Source organism: Lethenteron reissneri, chromosome 52 (assembly GCF_015708825.2).
Source record: "Lethenteron reissneri isolate LAM-NWPU_2019-01 chromosome 52, ASM1570882v1, whole genome shotgun sequence".
In the NCBI taxonomy this organism is placed as follows: Eukaryota; Metazoa; Chordata; class Hyperoartia; order Petromyzontiformes; family Petromyzontidae; genus Lethenteron; species Lethenteron reissneri.
In genome coordinates this window covers 4,359,384-4,385,516 of record NC_083830.1, presented here as the reverse complement: position 1 = coordinate 4,385,516, position 26,133 = coordinate 4,359,384, and the positions used below count along the sequence as shown (strand labels likewise).

Sequence of the window (26,133 nt, the reverse complement as noted above, 5' to 3'; positions counted from 1 at the left end):
CAGCATGATGAGATGTTTTCACATTTGTGTATTGTCGGGGGCCGCACTAAAGGCCACCAGGGGCCGCCAGTGGCCCACGGGCCTTGCAATGCAGAACACTGCTCCATGGACTCCACTCTGCCTCGCAATATTGCCTCTCATCTCACTCGACTATCCTCCACACACTCTCCACTCCAACGTCCGAAGTGTTATTTTGTAGTCTCCATCGCTCGCTGGGATGTCACTAACTCTCCAATGCTGTTCCAATATCTAGATTTGTCTGTGCTGTCGACTCCCCTGCCTCCTGTTCAAGTCAATGCTCAATACTTTTCTTTTTCCTCTGCCTATGACTCTGCCATAGGCAGAGAAAAATAGCCCACTGAGCTATTGAGCTCTTTTTCAGAAGCGATCTGGTACACAAATGATAGCTCAACGACGCAGCTTATCACGTGGGAAATATATAGCAGCCAAATAATCTAAATGCATTTTTATTCTAAATGTGGAGGAAAAAGCCGGAGGACCCGGAGTAAAATTCACATGACCACGGGGAGAACATGTAAACTCCAAACATTCGGGCGTCAGGATCGGGATCGACCCCACGACCTCCTGCATACCAGGAGAGATATTTAACATGTCGCCACCATGGCGCCCACATATATCATCTTCACTTGCAGTGCCCATGTAGATATGGTACGAATCCACATTGCATGTTACGGTGTTGAGACTACAGCTCAAACACGTCTATCGTGCCGTGTGTCCCCATGGTTGCCTGTGCGTCCAATTAAAAGGGGGGTGGGACCCGGAGCGAACACGCGGGAGATCTCCGATCGGCTCGTGGAGATCAAGGAAGAGCTCGAAGATCTGGAGCGACGCGAGAGGGAGCTGGATCAGCAGCGCCTGTGGGTGCAGCAGAGCATTCGCAACGTCACGGAGGACTCTGACAACAGCAAATATCCTTTGTGGACGTGCGCGCGCGTGTCTGTGTGTCTGTCTGTGTGTGTGTCTGTGTGTGCAGCCCTGTGTGGGGAGCGGTGGTGTAGCGGTTAGCGCTACGCTGCGCTGCGAACCTGGCGACCCGAGTTCGATTCCCGCTCACGGCCAACACCGGTGACGATTATCTGAACCGGTCCTGGGCCTCCCCTAGGTCGACTCCGCCTCAAATGAGTACCTGGTGCGGTGTGTAATCATCGCCATTGGGGAGACAAAGGCGGTCGGACGTGGTGCTGGCCAACCAACCCCTCGTGTACCGTTCCGGCCTTCATAGGTGCTCACTAACAGCACTTGCTGCCCCTACAGTCTGTTTAGGCTACACGGGGGATCTTTACCTTTGTGCAGCCCTGTGAGTAGTTGCCGGATGTGTGCCATCGCTTGAGGAAACGCGAAGGGGCAGTCCAGAGCCTGAGAGGAGGTGAAGCTCCGGGCAGAGATGACTTATCAAGCGAGCTGCTGAGGGGGGAGGGGGTAGTGTCTGTGTGCAGACTGCCCTAGGTGACGGCATTAAAACCTTCTGGTCCACAGGATGGGTTTCCCGCAGGATTGGAAGGATGCTGTGTGGTGCGCACCGTTTAAAAAAAGGGGAACTTGCACCGAGTGAAACGACTTCTTGGGTATCTCCCTTCCACTCCAGTTTGCCAGGAAAGCTCCCGGCAAGGATTAGTCCTCGACATCACATCTCCAGACATGCTGAGGAGAGAGGCTTGACTTTACGGGTGGAATTTCAATCTGGTATAGATGCAGTAGGTCTGGCTCCCTATTGGTCAATCATGTTATGTATGCTGATCTGGCAATTGCTGCCTACCCTGAGAAGGAGTTGGAGATGCTACTGCTGAGCCTGAGGCATGCTACTCAAAGATGGGGCCTGACCATCAGCACCCACAAAAACAAAGCACATGTCTGGGTATTTTATATCATCAATACTCTCCTCCCACCACCTCCGCTCTGCACGAGTGATGGGGTAGTTGAGGATAGAGTGGAGAGGTTTCCATAACTGGGCAGTCTGCTTTTGACTAGCTCCATCTTCACAGCAGATGTCTCATTCCGAATCAGTCGAGTGGCATCTTTTCGACAGCAGCGTGTAACCCTGTGTGGAAACTACCTGGCCTACCGCTCCATACTAAGCTGGTTTTCGAACCGTGAACCTCTGCAATACCGTTCGACCACTTGGCCTGCATCTGCCTACCTATGCCTGTCATACTTGTCAACCCATACGATTTACCTGTATTCTTGAACAGGGAAACTTGAGTTTTCAGGTCCATACAGCATACAGCCGTCTCAATATGGGTGAACATTTAAGGTCTGAATTGGTCTATCGCAGGGTAGGCACTGATAAGGGGTTGACAGGTATGGCATGTCGCCAATGACTCACAATAGTCCTCAATATGTGGCACACGTATTCATATAATGTATTTCCTCATTAATTGTTGCCTTGTAATGGTTTCCAAGTTGATGCAGTTGTTATTAAGGGCGCAGTTGTGTAGCTTTTATTGAACCGTTGTGTTTTGCCATTGCATTGGAAGGTATTAAAGGAACTTTTGTTTCGGCGATATGGCTGTGTGCCGTGTGTAACGCTGAATGTCACACAGACATCTTAAGTTTAAAATGGATTGCTCGGGTGTTTTTTTTTTTTTATAAGAGTTTGGTTTTGCCGATTGCTTTCCTGAACACACCCCACGTCCGCGTTCCTCACCCATGAAGATCTCTGCAAATGCTTCAAAGGTGGGGGATTGTATTTACTTTTAAAATGAACACGATTGATACATTAAAGCAGTGGTTCTTAACCTTTACTGCAGACTTGCACCCCTTTGGATCTCAAACGTATTTTTTTGTAATGTTCATAAATACACAGGGTTTGATGAAACAAAGTAGTTGTAACTTACGGGCCCGTGCTTAAGTTGTGTGTCGATGATTTACCTTCTAAAAAAATCTGGCCATGTCTCGCATCCCCCCGCCCAGAAAGGGAATCTTGCACCCCCATGGGGGGGGTGCATGCACGCCAGGTTAAGAACCACTGCTTTTAAACGATGATTGTGCTTTTCATAAGGAGTGCTTACCAATGTTACGTGAACCTAATTGGTGTCGTAACAGAATAAATAAATAAGCAGACAGTATGTCTCCTTCACATATCCATACCAAATATTTGTAGGTTTAGGAATTTTTGTTCTTGTGATTTCATGGTCTCAAAAGTACCTTTTTTTTTTACCAAACATTAATTTAAATAATGTATACTTATGTTGGGGATTTGTAGGGGTGTAATTGTTGAACAAACTGGACTTGCAATGCTAAGGTTGCTGGTTCGATACCCTATTCTGACACAGCAGTTGAATCACGAATGCAAATATTTTTAAATCACCCACCCTCGACGGCCAGCAAACTCTGGACCGGTTTTCGGCATTCATTGTCTCATAAGCAGTCAGGCTTGCTTGAATCGATATCGGTGAACTGCCCGTCCAGGCAAGGACTCTCCCCTTACGTTATGGGATCTTTCGCAACCGGTGTTATAAAAGAATTGCAAACAAAATATCTGTCCCAGCCCATCGTATGGATGGCGTAAACCTAATTTTCAAAACTACGAACATTAATTATCTGAAGCATCATGCTTCGCCCTCCACTATGATTAATAATGATGCATCATGGCATCATTAATAATCATTATTTGCACTTATAAGGTGCCTTTGACACGTAGGTAGAAAATTAATTAAATCACGACAGTTTCGGAAGCAACACAAGCCTCCGTCATCAGGTGTAACCGCTCCAGTAAAATTGCTGTAGCGTTCCTGATGACGGAGGCTTGTGTTGCTTCCGAAACGCTTTGATTTAATTTATTTTGAATTTTCTACCTACATGACAAAACAAAAACAAAGAGTATGAATCCTTGCAGTCACGAAAACTTCAAATCTAGAACAGCATTATCACAAGAACATTACAGCCACATGTGCCTGGGCTTCCTCTCCTGCCGTGGTGGCTACTGCTGATTTATTCCACCGCTGGTTTACTTTGAAACGTATTTTAGCAATGCTTTAACAGCTTAATTTCAGTTTAATGTGGAAATTGCTCCGTGTTAAGGGTTCAGGGTTGGTATATTATTCATTAAATTTACTGGCTATTGCCTGCTGATTGTTCTTGTAATTACTGGCGATACCTACTCGAATGGTAAATTTTCTCTGTTTACTCTCCAGCACACGTGTGCTGTACTAGTAACAAATTGGCATGTTTTATTTACGTGACAAACCTTACTAATTAGCTGTGTCGGGTGGTGGCGGGTTTACCGACACATTTACGCGATCTAACCCAAAAAAAAAACTTACAGTTAATTGACTGTTGGAATGGCTTGGATAGATTTTTTAAATACTTTTATCGGCCACTTCTTGGTGATCCAACAGATAACATGCCACAGTGGATAATGGCATTCACTGATAGGGGGATGACAGCTCAGAGTTGATGCGCTGTTGTGTAAAATATTTTTAGTTGTTGCCATGGAGAAAATAACACGAGCGCCTTGAATCGATAGTACCTGCCGTTCTTGACGGAAATTGCTAAAAAAATTCACATCCAATTCCAAATTTACACTGTTGCAGTTATAAATATCCCACTGATTTCTCATTTCCCCTCTTACTGTTTGGTTCTTTCGGTAAAGTCACGTAGGTATACAATAAAATATATCGCGACGTTTCGGGCGCAACACAAGCGTCCGTCATCAGGTGGGAAAGCATGGCCTGCTGCTGAGGCAGACGGTTTTATTCTATACCCACGTGACTTTACAGAAAGAACCAAAGAGTATAAATTCCTGCAGTCACGAAAGCTTCAAATCAAGATTTCCCCTCTTGTTTTATTTTCAAGAGGTCATTGACCCTGTGTTAAAGCAATGGCTCCGAGTCTTACAAAGGAGAGAGCGCGTTTATTTGAATCAGTTTATTTAGATTAGATGGAGACATGTAGAGGCCGTGAAATAATGTTGTTTTCTCTCTACTATCGGAATCTGAATCTTTATTAAGACCGTAGGAATCCGATAAACTATGAAGCTCTATTTCACAGGTTTCAAGTCAGGGCGCGTCAGCAAGTCCTACCTAGCATTACCTAGAAATAGATCGCCATGTATTTGCGATGCTTGCAAATAATAAGGTGCATTTTAATCACGTGGATTTTCGCGACCAATATCCATAATACAGTTTTTTTTGGGTCAGATCGTGTAAATGTGTCGTTAAACCCGCCACCACCCGACACAACCAGTTCGTAAGGTTTGTCACGCAAACCGAACATGCTAATTCGTTACCAGTACAGCACAACGGCGCGTTGGAGAGTACACAACATTCACAATCTTGAGTACGACGTTTCGCCAGTAATTACAACGAGCATCGTCTGGCGACAGCCAGATTTGCGGAGAAAGCCTCCTGTTTTGTTCCTTAAATAGAGGGATAGATGGTGATGGCGTCACTTGTGAGCTCCCGACGTGGGGTGCATCTCAGGTGTGATTGACTGTGACTCGAACGCCATGAGAAACGTGTTGTTCTTCGTTTAGGTGACACGCTGCTGGTGATCAAAGCTCCTGCTGGGACCCACCTGGAAGTTCCGGTCCCCGAGTCGGTAAGGAAAAGCGTTCTCCACTGTCTGACAAAACAAACTCGGTCTGGGCGCTGACGTCGGAGGCGATGCCATGGTCGGGGCGATAGCGCGTTGATGTTGCAGAAGTTCTCAGTTTGTACCCAGCGGCCGCCCTGGTTAACCCTACCCCGTTCCGATGACGTACGCGTACGTTCGTTCACATGGTCAGTTTTTCTTGCGATTCCGTTCCGATGACGTACACATACATCATCCATAATAGAGGTTTTTTTTGGGTTAGATCGCGTATAAATATTTAAATGTGTCGTTAAAACCCACCATCACCCGACACAGCCAACTAGTAAGGGTTGTCACGTAAACAGAATGTGGCCAATTTGTCACTAGTACAGCACGCCGGTGTGTTGGAGAGCCAAGCCACAACATTTACAATCTTTGAGTACAACGTTTCGCCAGTAATTACAACCAGCTTCATCAGGCGACAGCCAGATTTGTGGAGAAGTCCACCTGTTTCGTTCCTTGTATAGAGGCGTAGACGATGACGTACTTGTACGGAATCGGAAGAAAAACGAAAATAACTTCATCGGTACCGAGGCTCTCACAAGGCCACGCGGGAGGGCGGTGTGGAACAGTTTGGTGCCGGCTACCATATAGAGTGTGGCGGTCGTGTCGCTACGGTTCTCTACGGTGCGAGTACAATGTCTTTTAAAAACAGCGGCGCTACTATGCCTCAAGAAAATTAACGCTAACCCGCTTGCGCGTTCCGAGATTCAGCGGTGAACGGGACACCCACCCTGCAACTTGCAGACGTCTCGGCACAGGAAAGGGTTAATGCTTCGGGTGTATTTTACCAACAAATACTCGCCATCGTGCTTATTTCCAGTGGATCTTGAAAGATCCTGAGAAATAATTATAATCAAGTAGGCCGTGTGTGTCGCTGGCACGGTTACAATTTCAAAATTGTTCGCAAACCTAATTGGGTAATTTCCTGGTAATAAGGTAGCATTGCATTTTACAGTTTTAATTCAGTTAAAGTTAACTCAACACATTCATGAATATTCACATTTTCCCTGTCTGCAATCTGCTTTAGACAAACTATAATACATTTATGCTTTAAGCTGGCATGCAATCATCTAGACATGTTTGCACGTACAGTTTTTTTACGTGTTCGTGTAACTACATGTTTGTGTTGTACACACAAATACTTTACAAATATATTGCATCACAAAAGGCATTTCACGTAGCGTCTTTAGTACCATCGCCAGTGTCCATTGTTTTAGTTAGTGGTGCCCCTAGGTGGCACTGTGTCACAATCTTTGACTCCTGTGTATGGCTTCATTACTGGCTGTCTTCTCATTGTAAAAGAATACATTTCTATGGGTTTAACGAGGTCGTTAATATAAAACTGAATTTAAATCTTTCAGCAAGTTGTAAGTTGCAATCCACCTCGAGGGTACTATACACGTTTTGAAGCGATGGAAAATTTTAGGATTTTCTCACGTAAAGTCCCAGTGACAAACTTGAATGTGCAGCCCATCCCACGGTCAACTCTGGGTTCAGAGGTCGGCAGCGGACACGTGAAGTGTGTGAGTGCAGCGTGCCAACAGCGAGATCCGACCGTGTCCCTCTTGTGTTCGCCGAGCGGCACTGGGGCTTCAGTTTGCCGAACGAGTACATAAGAAGGTCGCACTCATTACACAGCAAAGTGCTTTGCACAAGTGAACCACAACACCGTGCTGACCTCGTCAAGGGGCATAAACCACCATCACGTGAAATCCGGTCATCCTCGCAGCGGCGGCTTTTGGCTGGCCACCAAACAGAGAGGGGTCACCCCATCGCGCGCTTTCAGATGCGCTTCTGCAGCCGTCTGGAATGCTCTTCCGATGTTCGGAAGCCACTGGAGCTTCGTACTTTTTAAATGTAGATTGAAAACTCATTTCTTTAGAACTGCTTTTTGTGTTTAGTTTGTTCTTCCCCCCACACCTCCGATGGGCACGGTTGGCTACGTACGGTTCAACATACAACAACTGCACCACTATTTCCACCCCCTCCCTCACATCGCACCCAAGATAACCGATGAGATTGCATTGGAGGTGAAACTCTTTGGGATGCTCGTCTCTCGTTTCGTGTCCGTGCCCTTTGTTGTTGCAGAGCTCTAATGGCAACAGAAAGTACCAGATCCACCTGAAGAGCCAGTCTGGACCGATCAACGTTCTGCTGGTCAACAAGGAGTCGTCGTGCAGCCCGGTGGTGGTTCCCGTGCCTCCCCCGGACGACATGGTGCAACCCACGCGGCACCTCCCGCCCCTCCCTCAGCGGCCCAACCCTCCCATGCCGACAGACGGACTTCTCGGTGAGCGGACGTGCGGGCTCGCCGATCGTGCGGCCTCGTCGGTCGTGCGGCCTCGCGTGGATTTTGTGTGTGTGGGGGGCGGCTCTCTCGCTCTTGGGGCGTCCGGGCGACGAGGCACACGCTGAGGATCTTGCGGCCAGGGACGACTGCTGCGTGTCGGCCTCGCAGGAGGACTAATTGTCCCCCCACCGCCGCACCTCCGATTAGCACGGTCGGCTACGCAACATTACATACGTACATACGTGCACGACAAACAAACGCAAGGAAGAAAAAGCATGCGCGTGTGCGGATGGATTTTTCGGGACGCTTTCCGACGTGCGTTTGTCCTCCACATACTGTAGTTCATGAGCAGGGTTCCATCTTGGCACAAACACTATTCTTACATAAGTGATATTTCGAGGAAACGAGCGTATGGAACGCCTTGTCAATTGACATCGGGAAATCTGAGTTGGTTGATATATTTGAGTCTGCTTTCAAAATCCACCTCTTTAAAAGTGGCCTTCCCTCTTGAGTATCGGTCGGTTGCCTGCCCCTGGTCCTGTTTTTGTTTCCTGCTTTTCATGCATTGCGCATTGGAATACTAGATTTGAATGGCCATTATACATTTTAATTATTATGCGGGATGACACTTTCACCCTCCATTCAAGTGATCACTTTTTTATATACACGCGGAGCGCGTTCTCACACACTTGAGTACGACCGTAAGTTGTGAACACTCTGCCTGACATCCTCAATAAAACGTACAATACAACCCCTCTTAACGACCACCCCTCTTAACGACTAACCACTTTAAAACGGGCCCTCCATAGAGCCCAATGTGTCCTGTATAGTAGTTTATTGTATAACGTTCAAGGCCTTGAGCTTAACGATCATCTGATTAGGCAAGAAGAGGCCACGATATACAATAGCCTCTAGGTTATTATACAGAGTGCTTCAAGAAAATGTTAACACTTATATGGGACTATCGTTTTTAATGGAAGTATGTAACATGATAATAAGTGTATGTTAATCGCTTCAAAAGGTAAGAGAGTCTCCACTTATTCGCCATCATCGTCAACACGTGCCTCGAATCTTCTCCAGGTGGTCTCCAGAGCCCGGAGGCACATTTAACGTGGTGTTGCAAATTCTCAGAAGTGTTAAAAACATTTTTAAGCAGTTTAACACGTAGGCTTTCGCGACCAATATTATTCATAATCAACGTTTTTGGGTTTAGATCGCGTTATTTATAGATGTGTCGTAACCCTCCACCACCCGACACGGCCAATCAGTAAAAAAGTGTCATGTTGATAAAAGACAAATAGTTCACTGCTTTAGCCCACCGGTGTGTTGAAGCGTGAAACCACAACATTTTCAATTTTTTAGTACGACATTTCGCTGGTAATTGCATCCAGCATCATCGGGCAATTCGCCAGAATGGTGAGGCTCTGCTCTGGCTCCCGTTCTTATATAAAACAGCAGCAGGGTGATGTCATCATTAACTCATCAGGTGCAACGATTTGAGGTGGCGTGGGGGGGGATTATTGTAATTATATACTAGATTAGTAATCAGGCAGTTGTTACTAATTTTTAAGCACCCTGTTGTATATCGAGACAAATAAAATATTGGGCCCCACCTAACCGATTTCCGCACACGCCCCGAGCCGATGTTGTTACCACGCCACCGATTATGACATACGAGACGTTTGCATTGAAGCGTGCGCGTTGTGTGTGTTGTGCGTTTTTGTTGTTGCTGCAGCAGGGAGCCTGACGCTGAGCGACCCCCCGTCGCCGATGAGGGGGCAGGCAATGTGCACCCAGAGTCCGGAGAGTCATGCCCTCTCTGGAGAAGCGCAAGGCAAGCCGCAACCCCTGCACCTGGCGCTGGAGCCCATCAAGGCGCAGACGGTGGAAGGTGAGGGCCGTCACGTTTCCGTCACGAGAGGATTTTCCAAAAAAGCTCATCCACGTTTTCCTCCCCGCCCCCCGTCTCGCCGCACGCACTGGGGCTGCCGTCGCTGCCTGAAAGGACTCGAGTTGTGCAGCATGTTCGTCGTCGGTGTCGTTGGGTACAATCCGCTGTTTGAGATGAGGGCCTCTCCCCAGGCCTTTGTGTTTTGTGGTGGTCATATGGCCACACTTTCACACGTGAACGTGGGAGCCGAGGATCAGAGTACAGCAATGGACTTTGCCACACGACCCGATTGTATCCCGACCACTTAGCCCCGTAAGCCATATGACAATCCATTTGTGTGTTGTGGTCACCCATCCAATCACTTTGCAAGCGCAGACATTGTTAGCTTCTGATGAGGCTTTGTTGCGGATTATTTAATCATCGACTTAATTCGGTGGTGTGGACGCAGTTGGAATGCGGACAGTTCTGTTTCATGCATATATTTGAACACGAGTTTGGCACATTTTTGTTGCTTTGACCTGAAGACAGCATAGGTGTGAGTGAACTTAAAAATTCAAACATGCGTCAATTTACGTAATTTACATTATCGTTCATGGATGCATGTTGAACGTCTTTCGCGCACCGTACGTAGCCAATTGCGCTAATCAGAGGTGCGACATTAGACAACTGAAACATCACCTGATACGGCCCAGGTTTTTATAAACTCCATCCAAGTTATATAACTTCAAATATAATGTATCCTTTAACTCTTTGTCATTTTCATTACCTTCTGATATTCGAGTTGCAGCTTCAACGAGCACGTAAAATAAAGACGTTAGTTTTGATTTCCGATGCAAAATGCACGTTTTCCCCATGCATCTTCGCGCACACGTTGTGTTATTCAACAATGCGTTTTATATAAACGAACTCCACCGTTAGTGACCCGTGTACACAGAGGGTGGTGTTCAAGAGAACACAACGGGCAGACAGTGTTAGGCAACAGAGATGGATGGAGGTTTAGGCGTGCACGCCAGCTACACGGGGGTAACTCTTTTTAGAACGCATGATGGACCTCGACGGGGAATAAAGGTTTTGCATCTCTAAAACAACCCGTCGCCAATCGGGGGGGGGGGGGGGGGGGTGCCATTGTATGCCCTTGGCACGGTATGAGTGGCTCCAGTGTTGGTAGTGCACAATGATGCACGTTGGCAGCACATTCTCCATTTCATAAGTTGGCACTTCTTTTTCACGTTTTCGTGCCACCGTGGACGAGCGACGGGCCAGCATTTCTGTTGTTGTGCGCCTTTTCAAAAGAGGGCTTTTAAAGAAAAATAATGTAAAAAAGGCAGAATTCAACGTTTGTGTCGTACATATGGACAGTGTGAATGAGTAAAAGGCGACCCTTGGCTGTGGAAACACACGGGGACGGATCTTTCGTGTAGGTTCTCCGAAATTAAGCAAGAATACTTATTGGGCATAATAGTTTTTTTTTTGGGTTAGATCGTGTAAATTTAAATGTTTCGTTAAACCCGCCACCACCCGGCACAGCCAATTAATATGGTTAGTCACATAAACAGTACACGCCAATTAATTTTTTACGTGACAACCTTACTATTCGGCTGTGTCGGGCGGTGGTGGTTTTAACGACACATTTATATTTACACGATCTCACCCAAAAAAAGCTCTGGATAATAGTGGTCGTGAAAGCCTCCGTGTTGAACAGTACTTATTGGGTTTTACGATATTTTTATCTGCATTAAATGAAATGTTCTAGAAAATATAATTCTAATTGTGGCCATTTCGAGGTCTCTCTGAGCCATTGTCTGTGGCCAACTCTTGCCGTTGTCATACTTCAATGACTGTGCGGAGCTGCACAATGGGACTGTGTGAACGTGCCAGTATTTTTCGAAATGGGTAAATAGTGTACCGATTTTTTTTTACTTTTTCTTGAATTGAGATTAAATGACATCTAACGCTCGGCCAGTTGATGATTTTGTTTCACGTGGTTTGAGATCGACTATTATGAGATACAAAACCAAGTTATACATGCGCGCACATGTTAAATATTAACGATTTAAATGCAGTTTTAAAGTAAATTCTTACATGTATACTGTTGTAATATTTATTTGCAATTATTTCAGCACTAAAATTGTGCGGATACAAAACAGATATCCACGTGATTTGATTCAAAATTAATATAACATGTGATTTATCATCTGGAAGTCTAATCACGAGTAGATTCGATATCAGAATAATCAAAAAATGTTACAAGGTGCAATCTTTTCGGAGGATTATGGATTTATGTTATAAGCACGCAAAGTCCGTAGTGCATGAAGGATACCTATTAATGGCTTTCATTTTAACTTTCAGGTCTGCAGCTGCCTAAAGATATATTCGAGCCGTCAAAAGGTATACTCTTCAATCCTTTTCACTTGCGTGCACATTAAACATCGTTGCTTCCATCAGTTGTTGCACAGCATTGCTGAGTGGTATGTGTGATCTGTAAAACTATAAATAATACTGGTAGGAACCTCCTGGTTACACCAGCCCACAGGGGATTATTGTGTCCGTCGTGCAGGGAGGGGCTGGGTGGGGAAGGAGGGGCTGGGTTGGGAGGGGCTGGGTGGGGAGGGTGAGGCTGGGTAGGAAGGGGAGGGTGAGGAGGGGCTGGGTGGGGAGGGGCAGGGTGGGGTTGGGTGGGTGGTGGGGCTGGGTGGGGAGGGGAGGGGCTGGTCACCCCGTGGTGCCCTTATAAAACTCAACGTTTAACCTACTCACGCCGGCTTGTGCCCGCCCTCAGTCGGCCATATTTGCGGGAATACACCACGCCGCCGTTGACCCTGGCCATTGACCGAGCAACCCAACGTTCCTACCAGCTCCCTCCGCAGGAATGTGTTACTTAGCTTTTCTTCGAAAGTTCCAACTTCAATAGTCCGAACGTGTATTGGTGGCAGACCTTGTTGTACCCGTAACTTATGTTTGTACGTTGATCCAAAGTAATTCTGCCATTGTTGCTTTTTTTTACAGCGGGAGATTTCATTGATGAGCTCATGTATTCGGACGGTGAGTTTGTCGTCATCACTCCACCCCTTTGCCATTCAGGAATCACACGAATGCAAACACTGCAAGGATTCTCTCCTTGCCTCGAGCGTAATTGAGAAAACGACTGTGAAAAGTGACCGAGTGTTAACACGGCATTTGAGTTTTGTCGATGGGCGTACATGGGTCATGAACGACTTAAACTAGAATCGTTTTCCTAGTGCGGATGGTTGGCGGCCCACACCTGTGATCCATCCTTTGCGAGAGGTGGCCTTAGTGAGTCTTGCAAAGATATCACCTAGCCTGTGTAGGTTGACGTGGTGGACAGCAGATGGCAGTGCAGCAAAATGGGTTTGTCTACCATTAATCTCTGCAGATGTATTTTAGTGTTGCGCCATTGCTCGTGTAGTTTCTCTGAATTATGCCCAGTTTCCTTTTCACATTTAATATATCCCAAATTAAGATCCTCTTTACAAGTGTACGGGTAAATAAGTGATGCTGCATTTCGATTAATAGATATTCTTCACGTTGTAAGTGACTATTTATCTCGAGACTAAAGGACATTTTCTGAGCAAGGACATTTATGAAATTGTCTCGTTATATAACCAGGCATAAAATTGCATGCCCTTTCTAGATATATATATTTTTTTACTACTTTTACTTATTCCGTGACTCTCACGGTGTAAATCTTTGCCTGGGTGATGACGCATAACAATCTGTGCGCGGTACCCCACCATACAGCCAGCAAGCACAATGTATGTATTTTGAACTTCTTTTGCACCGTACGTAGCCAACCGTGCTAATCAGAGGTGCTGCGGGGGAAGGACAACAAATTTAAACACAAAAATCAGTTCTAAAGAAATGAGTTTTCAATCTAGATTTTAAAAGTTCACAGCTCCAGTGGCTTCCTAATATCGGAAGGAAAGAGCACTTCAGACGGCCACAGAAGCGCATCTGACAGCACACTGCCACACTGCTGTGGCCCCGTCTTTGTTTGATGGTTGGCCAAAAGCCGCTGCTGCGAGGATAAGTGGAGTTTGTGCTACCCCACTAAACTTGCCGTGCTTTACACGCACACACAAACAACAAAGATCCCCCGTGTAGCCTTAACAGTCTGTTGGGGCAAGTGTTGTTAGCGAGCACCTATGAATGCTGGCACGGCACATGCGGGGATGGGTGGCCAGCACGACGCCCGGCCGCCTTTGTTTACAACATTAACGGTTCAGATAATCGTCACTGGTGTTGACCGTGAGCAGGAATCGAACTCGGGCGGCCGGGTTCGTAGCACAGCGCCCTAACCGCTACACTACCACTCCCCACACTCGCACACACGTGCCCCGGTGTTCACATGTAAACCAGAGGTCGCAACCGGGTACCCGATACCCGTACCCTACCCGATACCCGGCTACCCGTACCCGGCCGGGTACGGGTAGCCGTTTGCGACCCTGGTGCGGCCGGGTACGGGTAGGCCGTGAGTCACTGGTGAGTCACCGTTTGTCACTCATTTCGGGTAGGGTCCGGGTAGGGAACGGCTACCCGTACCCGGCCGGGTACGGGTACCCATTTGCGACCCTGGTGCGGCCGGGTACGGGTAAGGAATCAAAACCCGTTTGTGACCTCTGATGTAAACTCTAACACCCCGTGTGCGTGCGTGCCCCCGCTCCCCTTTGGTCACTCTACCGCGCGCAGTGTTCACGCCACTGCTCCGATTGTCTCCCCCTCCTGCGGACCACGACTACTACTTCAACCTGGACGAGACTGAGGGCGTTTGTGACCTCTTTGACGTGCCGATCCTGGGAATCTGACGCTCAGTGCCGTCGGCCGTTTGAAGGTTTTCCCAAGGCGCACCTCGATCCTGATTTCCACGTGCGTACGCTCTTCCCACCCTTCTCTCCTCTTCAAAGCGTGAGACAGGATGGACTGAGCGAAATAAAACGGTGACATTGAGAGACTCGGAACAGATTCTCAGTCCTGCCAAAATGTTTTTGATCGAAGTGCCTTTACCAAGACTACTGCCCTTCCTACTGCCCTAAACGGTCTCGGTCCACACATTATGTTATGATTTCTAAGTCCCATTTTTCAGAATGAAAAGAGGTTTCACTTGTTGCAGAGGCCTTAAAACATGGCATGGAATTGCCAGTTCCAAAGGTTTTCTTTACAGGGTACGGATTTTCAGACAGTTCTTAGAGACTGGATTTTGTTGGTCTCCAAGAATCGTAGATCAAATAAACTGTAAAGTCACCTATGAGTGAACAGTGTGGCCAGATGTTTGAGCTCGACTTTCACGTGCCAAATTGAAACAGAAGGAAACGGTCAGTCCCGATGTTTTCTTAATTTTTGTCATGTTGGTGTGATGTAACCTTGCTATAAACATTGCAGGCTTAAATTTGGAACCACATTAAAAGTAGGAACCGGGAATTGGAAATGTTTTCGCATCATTGTGATGAGATTTAACATTGTGTGCCCTTATTGTGGATGGGACTATTCATGGCATTGAATAGACCATGGAAACTGATGTACATTTTATTACGGCAACAAAAAGTATGCTTAATTTACTGCTTACTATGGGAAATTGTGTTCTTAGAGGTCTCTGTATTTTGGTCGTTGAATATTTTTGTTTGTACATTTTGTCGACATCGGTTGCAAAAAAATAAGCGGCAGAAATATTTCACAGCAGGGATATGGGGGGGGGGGGTAAGTACAGGGCATCTGTGAGATTATTGCGTTAATACAACAAAAAGGTTAACCGAGTTGAGCGTGGTTAGAAGTGTTGTTCAGATGTCTTGTAGTTGCTCAGTCCTAAGTTTTGAGATCACTTATTTTCCCCCGGGACCTCCTACTGGCCCAGCGGTTTGATTGTTGGGGGGGGGGGGGGGGGCGGTTCTGCCTCTGTCGGACACCTTGTTTTGTGACTCGGCAAGATCAATGTTTGAGAGCGAGTCAACAGGCACAGGCCCCGTTCATTACTTGCTTGCTCATGACGCTGCTGGCGAAAAGGGCCCTCCGCTGCAGGCGACTAAAGAACAAATCTACATGATGGGTATATGGCTTACTCTTCCATGCTCACCTGATGTTTTGAAAGAGGAAACGCAAATCACTATTCTAATTAGACTGGCTTTTCCACAGCTATGCATAGGGCATGCCTTTTTATTTTTGACATAATTTTCACCATCCACAGGACTCTTCGTGCTCATTACTTTTAGCATGAATCCCACAGGGCCACGGAACGTGCAGAGAGTAAGCCTTCGGACTGCCGTCTTTGTACACGTCGACAAATGCGATTATTACGTGGGCTGTTGTATTCCATTTAAATTGTACGTTGGGATAGTACGCCCCATTTGATAGTGTCAATAATATCTCAACCGACAATATGCTGCTTGCCTCTAAAAACAAAGGACCGTGACTGAGGAAGACCCATATATATATGACTATTTTATTATGATTATGTTCATCTCTTTGTTTCGTGAATTAATTATAGCAAAGCTTCACCTGCCAGTGGATGTGTAGACTGTACTTTAATTGGGTGGAATGTATTCGGTGTGAGATGCCTTAAAGAGAGCTGTTATAATAAGGGACGTTCGATATTGGGTCAGAAATGTTGACATTTGAAATGTGGTGACATTTGCTTGGGTTGCTTGGCCTATCTATAAGTTGGGCGTTTGTATTACGTGAGTTTCGTTTTTTATTTTTATATTCACAATGGAAAGAGTAGGGAATCTAAAGCTGATAGAGCAGGCAAGGGTGTTGTTAATTGGTTGCCTTTCCAGCGAGAGAGGTGGCTTGCACCGGGAAGTCTTTTTTATGGTGGCTGATTTGACCGGCGATTCAACGTTCAAGTGCGAGTGGTGAATCGCAAGAAGACCGAAGCACCGTACGTTTGCCACTGATACGGTGCAGTGGGGGGGGGGGGGGGGGATGCCTGTTGCTTATTTTGCGAGTTGAACGGATGTGTTTGTCGTCTCGGATGGCAACAACAGCCACTCCCCTGGCAGTGACGAGGTCAACTCCATTGGTCGTGCCACAACAGAGCCAAGTGGAATGTAGCAAAATGGTGAAATGTACAATTATTTAGTACCACACTTTATCCATGCCTTTATACTTTCTGTACATTTTTTTTACTGTGACATTTTATGTGATGATGTTTTTTGTTTGCGGTTCATTGCGGTGATTATTTTTACTTTACTGTGTGTGTGTGCGCGCGCGCGTGCGTGTGTTGTTTTTTTACTAAGATACGTTTGTGTTAAGCACCCAAAGCTTGCTTTGGTCGAGCTTATTTATTACATTTCTTTGTCAGACTTTGTTTAATCCATCCTGATTAATCCACATGAGCCTGCAGAGTTTTTTTTCAAAGCAAAGCACAGGTCCCTTGTCTCTGCAACCCCTGGTGAATTTCTTGGTTCATCCGTGTTCAAACCTGTGTTTGAATGGACTCGGGTGGAGCGGGCTCAGTGAACTATCACAGCACACACATCAGTGTCATTGAAATTTCACCAAGTGATTGTTGTCAAAGCTGCAAATGTAGTGCGCACATTTGAACCGATATCACACTCAAAAGCGATTAAAATCAAAAAGCTTGCAGGTCCATATTATATGACGGCTAAGTCGTCATAGCAAGTTTTAGTCCATGGAGTTTTCCACATACTGGGTTCACCTAATTTAGAGGCCAGGCAATTTACCGACTGTTATATTCTAGCAGAAATTGAGAGGACCAGGTTAATTATCATTTTGCCAACAGGTGTGATGCTGTACGTATGTTGAACTTCTTTGTCACCGTGTGTGTATCGAACCGTTGGAATCGGAGGTGCGGGTGGGATACTTCTAAAACTGTTTTGGAAATTCACCAGAATCCAGATGTCGATGCAGAAATATCACCTTTCATGGGCCCTCGTGGGTCACGTTTGTAAAGATTTTTTATAATTTGCATCGGGACAGGAGTGGTTAGAGATCGAAAACAGAGTTGCCAACGTTCATAAGTATACTTTCTTGAAGAAGTCATTTTCGATCCGGGTCTGTTTATCTTGCAACTTGTATAAAATAAAGTATCAGTGCAGTGGCTGCAGCTCTGTACATTCGTTTACACAACAGTTCTTGTCTTTGCATTAACGTTGGTCTCTTTTCATGAGCCGTAGTCTGAAATGCCACATCCGCATTTCTGACAACATTCGTTCTCGTCTTGTTCGAATTATGAAAAACAGTTTGGAAGTTTAGAGACGTCAAACCTTTACGGCTGGCGGCCGCTGCAAAATTGAGCGGTACTTTGGCCTCAGTTGCATGCCACTTCTTAAACAGATCTCGTTGAATAAACTGTCGGTTAAATAAACTATTCGCCACATTACACCTTTGGCAATTCAACACAACGGTTGTGTAACTCGGTAGTGGGGGGTGGAGCGAGGACCCCTTAACCAGATGAGCTGCGTTGAGCCAAACACCGTTATAAAGTGGTGTTACCAACATACCCTGCTTGTTTATTTGCGAGTATCGCAAGCATGCACAAACGTTAACTACATAAAACCTGTGAATTTACTCCTTTTGTGAATTAAGAATGCTGTGATGTGTAAGTGTGTTTCTTTGGAACTCTGCTTCTCAGACTCCCCACTTTGTTGTTGAAGTTTACATTTCAAATGCGACCCTGTGTGGTTCTGTAGCGCGTCACAAAGTAAGCTTTTTTACAACCAAATGTTGTCCCTTCTGCTTTAAATGTGAAGGTGTGCACCATCCGTACGAAACGTATCGCCGTGGTGGTGAGATGTTAATTACCTCGCCTGGTATAAAGGAGCTCGTGGATTCTATCCCGACCCTGACGCCCGCTGCTGTATATTTGGAGTCTGCGTGTCTCTCCCCGTGGTCGCGTGGGTTTTCCCCCGAGTCCTCCGGCTTTTCCCCTCCACATTTAGAATCAACATCACGTGTTTTAGAGACTTTGGCTACTATCAATTTCCACACGACAAGCCACTTTGTAGAGCCATTTGTGATAGCCTGGTCGCTTATGAAATCGAGCTATTTCGATTAGCGGGACATACGTGATAATTTTATTTTTTAAACATCACTTCCCAGTTCACTTTGAGCAATTGCTTAACGTTAAGTGAAATATTATCGAGGCTACATTGTTACTTGGGGTCGTTTTCATTTTTTACAATTTAGCATGTGCTACCGAAGAGTCCTCGTAATTTCAAAATGCGTGATATTTTTTTATTTTACAATGTCACATCTGTGCAGAGTTTTGCAGATGTTAGTATCATTTGCAATGCGTAACGATTTTAAATAACCATCGGAAACATTGTGACGTGACCTGATGCAACTCGACATCACTGTTTGGTGGGGAAAAGCTGAAATAGTGAAGTCTCACGTTTGCGTTGTCATACGCTCGGATGAACCAGACTACCATCCCCCCCCCAAAATTAACTCAAATGTTTTATCTAGGGAGGTTCTTATTTTCAGATTTTACAGATTAATCGGACAATTGGGAACACGTGTCTAACCATGTGGTGATGCTGAATGTAAACTACAAACTAAACTATTTTATTTTGCCAGGCAAGTTTCACTGAGCTCTGTAGCTCTTTTGTCAGAAGCGACCTGGCCACAAATGACAGCTCAACGAAGCGGCTCGTCACATGGAAATGTACAGCAGCCGAATACTCTAAACGCGTGACGTTGATTCTAAATGTGGAGGGGAAAACCGGAGGACCTGGAGAAAAGTCCACGCGGGCACGGGGAGAACACGCAAATGCCAAATATACAGCTGGCGTCTGGGTCGGGATTGAACCCACGACCTCCTGCATACCTAGCGAGGCAGTTAACATCTCACCTCCGTGGCGTCACAATGAGCGAATTCGCACAATTTGTAAACGATACCAATCCGTGGCTTCTTCATCTATCCAGGATGAGGGGGTGGTGGGCCGCTTGGGTTATGACAATTGGCAGAACAGCAGGGCGCAGGATGTTGTTTCACGGTATTGTAAAACAGGACTACATTTTGGGACATGGATCAACCTTTTGTGTCCTTACACTAAAAGTATATACAAGTAAATGGGATGTGTAAGTCGAGTCATGTCCTTGTAGTATAAAAAAAATGGGTGTAAAATCACGTACACTTTCACACGGGAAAATTGATTGGCCAAGCTGGAACTGTGACCGCTCTTGCGTCAAACTTCCATCGTCGCGTCAAAACGATTGCCTCGTTTTGGCCCGTCGTTTGACATCCGTCACGCACCGAAATGACAAGCGGTGGCAAGTGACTCCGGCTAATCCCAGACTGCCGTGCACACATCGCAAATATAAAGGTACCCTCCCCAACAGCCGTCAATCTCAAAACATCGCTTTACCAGTCGCCATCCTCGCTATCATCTGCACGACCTTGAAATCATACGCGGTAGTACAAGGCATCTTATTGTAAAGCGAAGGCACACATGAAAGCTGCCTCGTCCGTGTTGACATAGATTGGGATACCATGGGACTTATTTTGCCACTATCATATTATGGAAAATAGCAATAGGTTTGACCCTTTCTGGCAATAAAACAGGAGGTGGTAAGATGTGCAAACACTAAATACTTTTGGTGAACATGCAAGCTAACATCGTCTGATAATATTGGCTTTGAAGCTGATTGGGCCTACACCATGCTTGCATGTTCACCACAAGCACGTGTGGTTAATGCAGACTTGATTCCTTGCGAAAGTTTTCTATTCTGTGTTTTATTGCCAGAAAGGGTAAAACATTATTTTTCATACATGGATTTGGATGTCGTGATGCAGCCACTTTGTAAACTTGACTCACTGGCTTTGTGTGTCAGTCTCTGGTGTTGTGTCCATTGCGAAAGAACTGTTCGCTTTACTGGGGGTCATGGTGAACGCAGCATCACTTAAACTTATTCTACTATAGACGGAAAAGTCTCAATATACAAACCCATCAATACATTTATCAAGAAGGTATTGTTTTTGCTAGTTTTTATCATTTCATGCTTATGAATTGTCCACAAAATACATTGCAATTCACCACGAATACTGATTTCATTCACCTGGCCTCTTTGGAGCCGTAAAGTAGTGGCCGATTCAACGTTTAACTGCACAGTTGTAAAGATAATTAATTCGTGAAAAAAGATCGGCGTGTGGTTTGCAAGCTTTGCAATGTATCGTGTTCAAATTTAGAATTCTGTGCTCAGCGAAAAAAGCAAATACACAAAATAAGATATGCTTCATTCAACAAGTGAAACGTGTCGGTGGCTGTGGATGGCTTCGGGGGCGGCAGGGGGTCGGAGCACCGAGCCCAACAACGCTGAGAAATCCTGGGTTCAAATCCGGGCAGCCACCATGCGATTTAAACCAGGTTTTCAAAAGTGTGCTGAATTGGTGGTCTCAGTTGAGTCACCTATGGCTGCACAGGAACAAAAAAAGCCGATATCAAATTATATTTTTTTTGTTATTTTACTTCGCCTCGCTAAATTGCCTATTGGTAATATGTTCGGGAGTTGAATGCCAGTGTTGAAGTCTTGCTCGCCACCGGAGGGCTTCAGGACAGAGAGTGGATATTTGCTGGCAGAACGTTCAGGGTGCCGTGCGATTTGGTGTGGTTTTCTGGTGATGATGCCGCATTGCGTTATTTAATTCTGCATCCGGTAGTTTTGTGTATGAGTTCCCTGACCAGGCCGGAGGGCATACACACTGCCAAGCTGGTAAATCGGCGATGGAGTGCCCGTTGGCAGCACATCTGCTGAGGCGCGCTCCGGGTCATTCCTGCAAGTTTCCGGAGCAGAAGTTATTTCTTAAATACCCACAGGTTTTTATGTGGGACTTGGGAGGCCAGGCTTCTATCCATGTTAACCCCCCCCCCACCCAGACATCTGGAGATTTGGGGGTCATAGTACACTGCTCCACCACATGACACGTAAGAAGTGGCATCTGTTGCACAAATTGTTCAGGTGGAAAGCGCTTGCGGTTTTTAGAAGGAGTTGGTCAGTCTCCAGCGATGGATATATGCCTCCGATAATATCAGATCGGCTGAGTATTTGCAATGTCCTCGAGGTTTGTGTGCCCTGTGCAGCAAGAACTCTTATCATCTGCATATATTAATTTGCAAGATGATGTTCTCATGGCGGTGCACTTATACTTTGCAACGGTGATGGTGCTAGTACCCAGGCTTGATTGTGGAAGGCCGTTCATAATTCTCTGGTGGCTGCCTTTACAAGGGAGATGTATCCCAGAGGTCGCAACCGGGTACCCGATACCCGTACCCTACCTGATACCTGGCTACCCGTACCCGGCCGGGTACGGGTACCCGTTTGCGACCCTGGTGCGGCCGGGTACGGGTACGGGTAGACCGTGAGTCACTGGTGAGTCACCGTTTGTCACTCATTTCCCAACGTCTTGTCTCTTCTCACAATTCAAGTTCCTAGAATCAACCCACCCGCGCCTGCAACATGGCTTCATCCCAGAGGTCGCAATCAGATACCCGATACCCGTACCCTCATCCCAGAGGTCGCAATCAGGTACCCGATACCCGTACCCGTTTGCGACCCTGGTGCTTGCGACTCTGGTGCGGCCGGGTACGGGACGGGTAAGGAATCAAAACCCGTTTGCGACCTCTGATGTATCCTGATTAGCACGCTTGGCTACATTCGGTGGGAAAGTTACCATACGTTACATACGAAAGTACGGTTGGGTGTTGTGGGAGAACGGCATCTGATGATGTTGGCCAACCTCGGCAGCAGGCCATGACGACAAACCGGTGTGATTGAGCTAGCATGAGAGGGGAGAGGTCGATCTTGGGCTGTGCCAGATTTCCGTCGTCGGTGGGAACCAGTTTCCTTGTTATGAGGGCGGCGAAGGCAAACGATTTGTTGTTCCCGGCAGCCGTGGCCGGTTTTTTTGGAATCCGATATTCGGCTGGGCTGATCATTTTAGGCGGAGCTCGAATTATCGACGTCCACGTTGTTGACCGAGATGTGACGGTCTTGCGTTTGAAGGTTAACTGACGAAGACCATTGCACGGGAGAGCCACTGGAAGGCTTTTGCAGGCTTCCATCTCGGTATGATAATTAAGACGGCGAGTTGATTACCGTGCAGAAATTGCTCTCCCTGGCGTGTGGATGATGAGGTCACTTGGAACGAATCTCGGGCCTACTGTTGACATTTTCAGTTGCGCCGTTGCCGTATAACCCGGGGCGTGATGCATTGCTCTGGAAAAGAGTTCATAATGGATATACTTTGTCTCGTAACATCTTCGTTAATTACATAATTGGAACAAAAATGGTGGGGGATGTGTAAAAAAAATGTATACAAATGCTGCCACGTGATGATGATGCGAATGTCCAGATGTCCATGTGCCTTTTTGGGGACTCAGGTTTCTGTGTCACTGCCTTATGTGCATCTCTGGTGTCTGACTTTTATTGGACTGTCTTCCCACACTTCAGAACTTCAATAAAGTTAATTCGTGTTTTTGCTGGTTTTGGTCTTTTGTGCTTTACTTACACACCGTCCTGCAATTCATGTATGTTTGTATGTATGTATGTGTGTCGGACTTATTTCGCACCCGTACGTAGCCAACCGCGCTTATAGGAGGTGTGGGGTGGGGGGGAAGGACAAACTAAACACACACAAAAAACTCCGTTCTAAAGAATTTAGTTTTCAAAAACCGCCGCTCAGAACAGAACAACACTTTGGTTTCTTTACTGCAAATACACGCGGCTTCAGAGTTAAAAACGTGTTATGTGCATTTCTCTCTCGTTATTTATATAAAAAATCTTTGCCAAGTAGTGGGGTTTTATTTTTGTCTTATGTACAGAACTGGATAATTGATGTGCGGCGTTGTGGGATGCAATTGCATGAATGACGCGGAATAAAATGTAATTATTATTATCAAGGATGGAGTTCAAAATCACCATCCTGTGCCATCGAGTTCTTCTTCAAGGTATCCCGCCATACCTCCTCCACCGCTCGCCAATAATAAGAGAATAACCATAGCGACCGTCACATCTTACAGAGCACGTTTAGCAATCTGCTCATCAAGTTCATTTATTTGGTATAGCCCTGTGAGCCATTCGGCTCTTGAATCGGGTGCAACCGCAACAAACAAAAAACATGAACAAGAAAACATCTTAAAGTGACTGCAAACAAAATCCAAGAAAAGAGCAAAATATTGCAGTAGTATCTGCACATATGCGGGGGGAGGGGGGATAAGAGGACTGCTGCTGGCTGAGAGACCCTACTGCGTAGCAGCACCACCATCCCCTACTGCGTAGCAGCACCATCCCCGACTGGAACTCTGCCCATGCTGCACACACGCAGCATCATAAACGAAAACTGAACTCAATGTGCTGATGGTGCAATGTTTTTGTGCTGTGATCGCCTTTTGGCGTCCTCTGGTCTAACACTGTTTGAGACGAGGCTCTAAAGAAAGCTGTCTCTGGTATGGACCAATCCGTTTCAAAGACTGCAGCATATGCTACCAGAGCATGTTTTTATTTTATTTGCATGTTCACCAGTATAGGTGGTTAATGCAGACATGATTTCCTGCAAAAGGTTTCTGTTTGGTGTTTTAACATCTTAACACAACTGTTGTATTGCCAGAAAGGGTAAAATCTATTTTTTTATTTTTAACTGTTATTTATTTTACCAGGTAAGGCCCACTGAACTGTTTAACTATTTTTCCACAAGCGATCTGGCCACGAATGAAAGCTCGGCGAAGTGGCTTATGTGGAAATGTATAGCAGCCAAATACTCTAAAACGAGTGATGTTGATTCTAAATGTGGAGGAAAAAAAAATCGGAGGACCCAGAGAAAAATCCTTGCGACCACGTGGAGAGAGGCACGCAAACTCCAAACACGCAGGCGGTCAGGGTTGGGATCGAACCCACGACCTCCTGTATACCAGGCGAGGGAGTTGACACATCGTCAACAAAGCTATGATTATGAATACACGAACCTCCGTTTTAATTATGAGACGCACCCCCAAATCTTGCTTTCAAATATAGGGAAACTGTGTCTTGTGATATGAAGAATACTATAACAAGTTTCGATTTGAAGCTTTCGTGACTGCAGGGATTCATCTTCTTGGTTCTTTCGTTAAAGTCACGTAGAAGGGAAATAATAAAATAATAAAAATAAAACATAATAAAATACAATTCTCACCACGTTTCGGCCACAACACAAGCAGCCGTCCTCAGGTGAAGAACTGGTCTGTCGGAAAGACAGCGTCTGAATGAGACACTGTCTTTCCGACAGACCTGTTATTTTATTATTTCCCTTCTACGTAACTTTACCGAAAGAACCAAGAAGATGAATACCATAACAAGTTTACCAAATGTCAAACTCCACGATTCAACGCCCAATACATTTTTTTGCATCGATATAAAACACGTTTGTACATCATGGGGTGTACACTGCAAGCTTCTCTTTCATCGTTTTAAAATCGTCGGTTTTAAAAGCTTTCAAAAGTGAAATTATATATTGCTCATAAGGTTGCTTCTCTGCCAGATGAGGTTCTATTCAAAGTGCACCGCTCTATCAAGCAGTGACGTCTCTTGGCCCTGCTGTCGTTTTTGTGCCACTCGAATTTCGACGGCTCACGGCCCCCGTAAGCCGCCACCTCGTGCAGGGGACGTCTCGGCGCCTCGCCCGTCGCACTCCGATGTCCTCTTCTCCCCCCATGTGTGTGCAGATACTACTGACTAATGCATGTAGGGTGTGTAGGTATATAGCAGGAGATACTATGGAGTCAGTAGATACTGCTGAAATTATATATTGCTCATGAGTCAGTAGATACTACTGACTAATGCATTTAGGGTGTGTAGGTATATAGCAGGAGATACTACAGAGTCGGTAGATACTACTGAAATTATATATTGCTCATGAGTCAGTAGATACTACTGACTAATGCATGTAGGGTGTGTAGGTATATAGCAGGAGATACTATGGAGTTTAAACAAACACTAACTGATGACTAACGTAGCATAATCACAATAAAACACATTCCAACTGATTACTAATCTACAACTCGCATCGTAACAACTGCCTGATTACTAATCTTTTATATAATTACAATAACCCCCCCCCCTCAAATCGTTGCACCTGATGAGTTAATGATGACGTCACCCTGCTGCTGCTCTATATAAGAACGGGAGACAGAGCAGAGCCTCACCATTCTGGCGAATTGCCCGATGATGCTGGATGCAATTACCAGCGAAACGTCGTACTCAAATTGTAAATGTTGTGGTTTCACGCTTCAACACACCGGTGGGCTAAAGCAGTGAACTATTTGTCTTTTGTCAACGTGACATTCTTTTACTGATTTGCCGTGTCGGGTGGTGGAGGGTTACGACACATTTAGAAATAACGCGATCTAAACCC

At 45.9% G+C, this 26,133-nt stretch overlaps 1 protein-coding gene across 1 annotated transcript in view; it reads left to right on the top strand.

The window, feature by feature from the left end:
- The window catches only part of LOC133356011 (transcription factor E2F4-like), a 31,913-nt gene extending 11,874 nt beyond the window's left edge, over positions 1-20,039 (top strand). Inside the window, exons 3-10 of the mRNA XM_061573504.1 lie at positions 768-929; positions 2,651-2,694; positions 5,495-5,559; positions 7,684-7,885; positions 9,621-9,776; positions 12,126-12,164; positions 12,783-12,818; positions 14,484-20,039. Of these exons, the coding sequence (XP_061429488.1) occupies positions 768-929; positions 2,651-2,694; positions 5,495-5,559; positions 7,684-7,885; positions 9,621-9,776; positions 12,126-12,164; positions 12,783-12,818; positions 14,484-14,599 (820 nt within the window). The 3' untranslated portion in view covers positions 14,600-20,039. The remainder of the gene's footprint in view (positions 1-767; positions 930-2,650; positions 2,695-5,494; positions 5,560-7,683; positions 7,886-9,620; positions 9,777-12,125; positions 12,165-12,782; positions 12,819-14,483) is intronic.
- Positions 20,040-26,133: the final 6,094 nt, after the last annotated feature.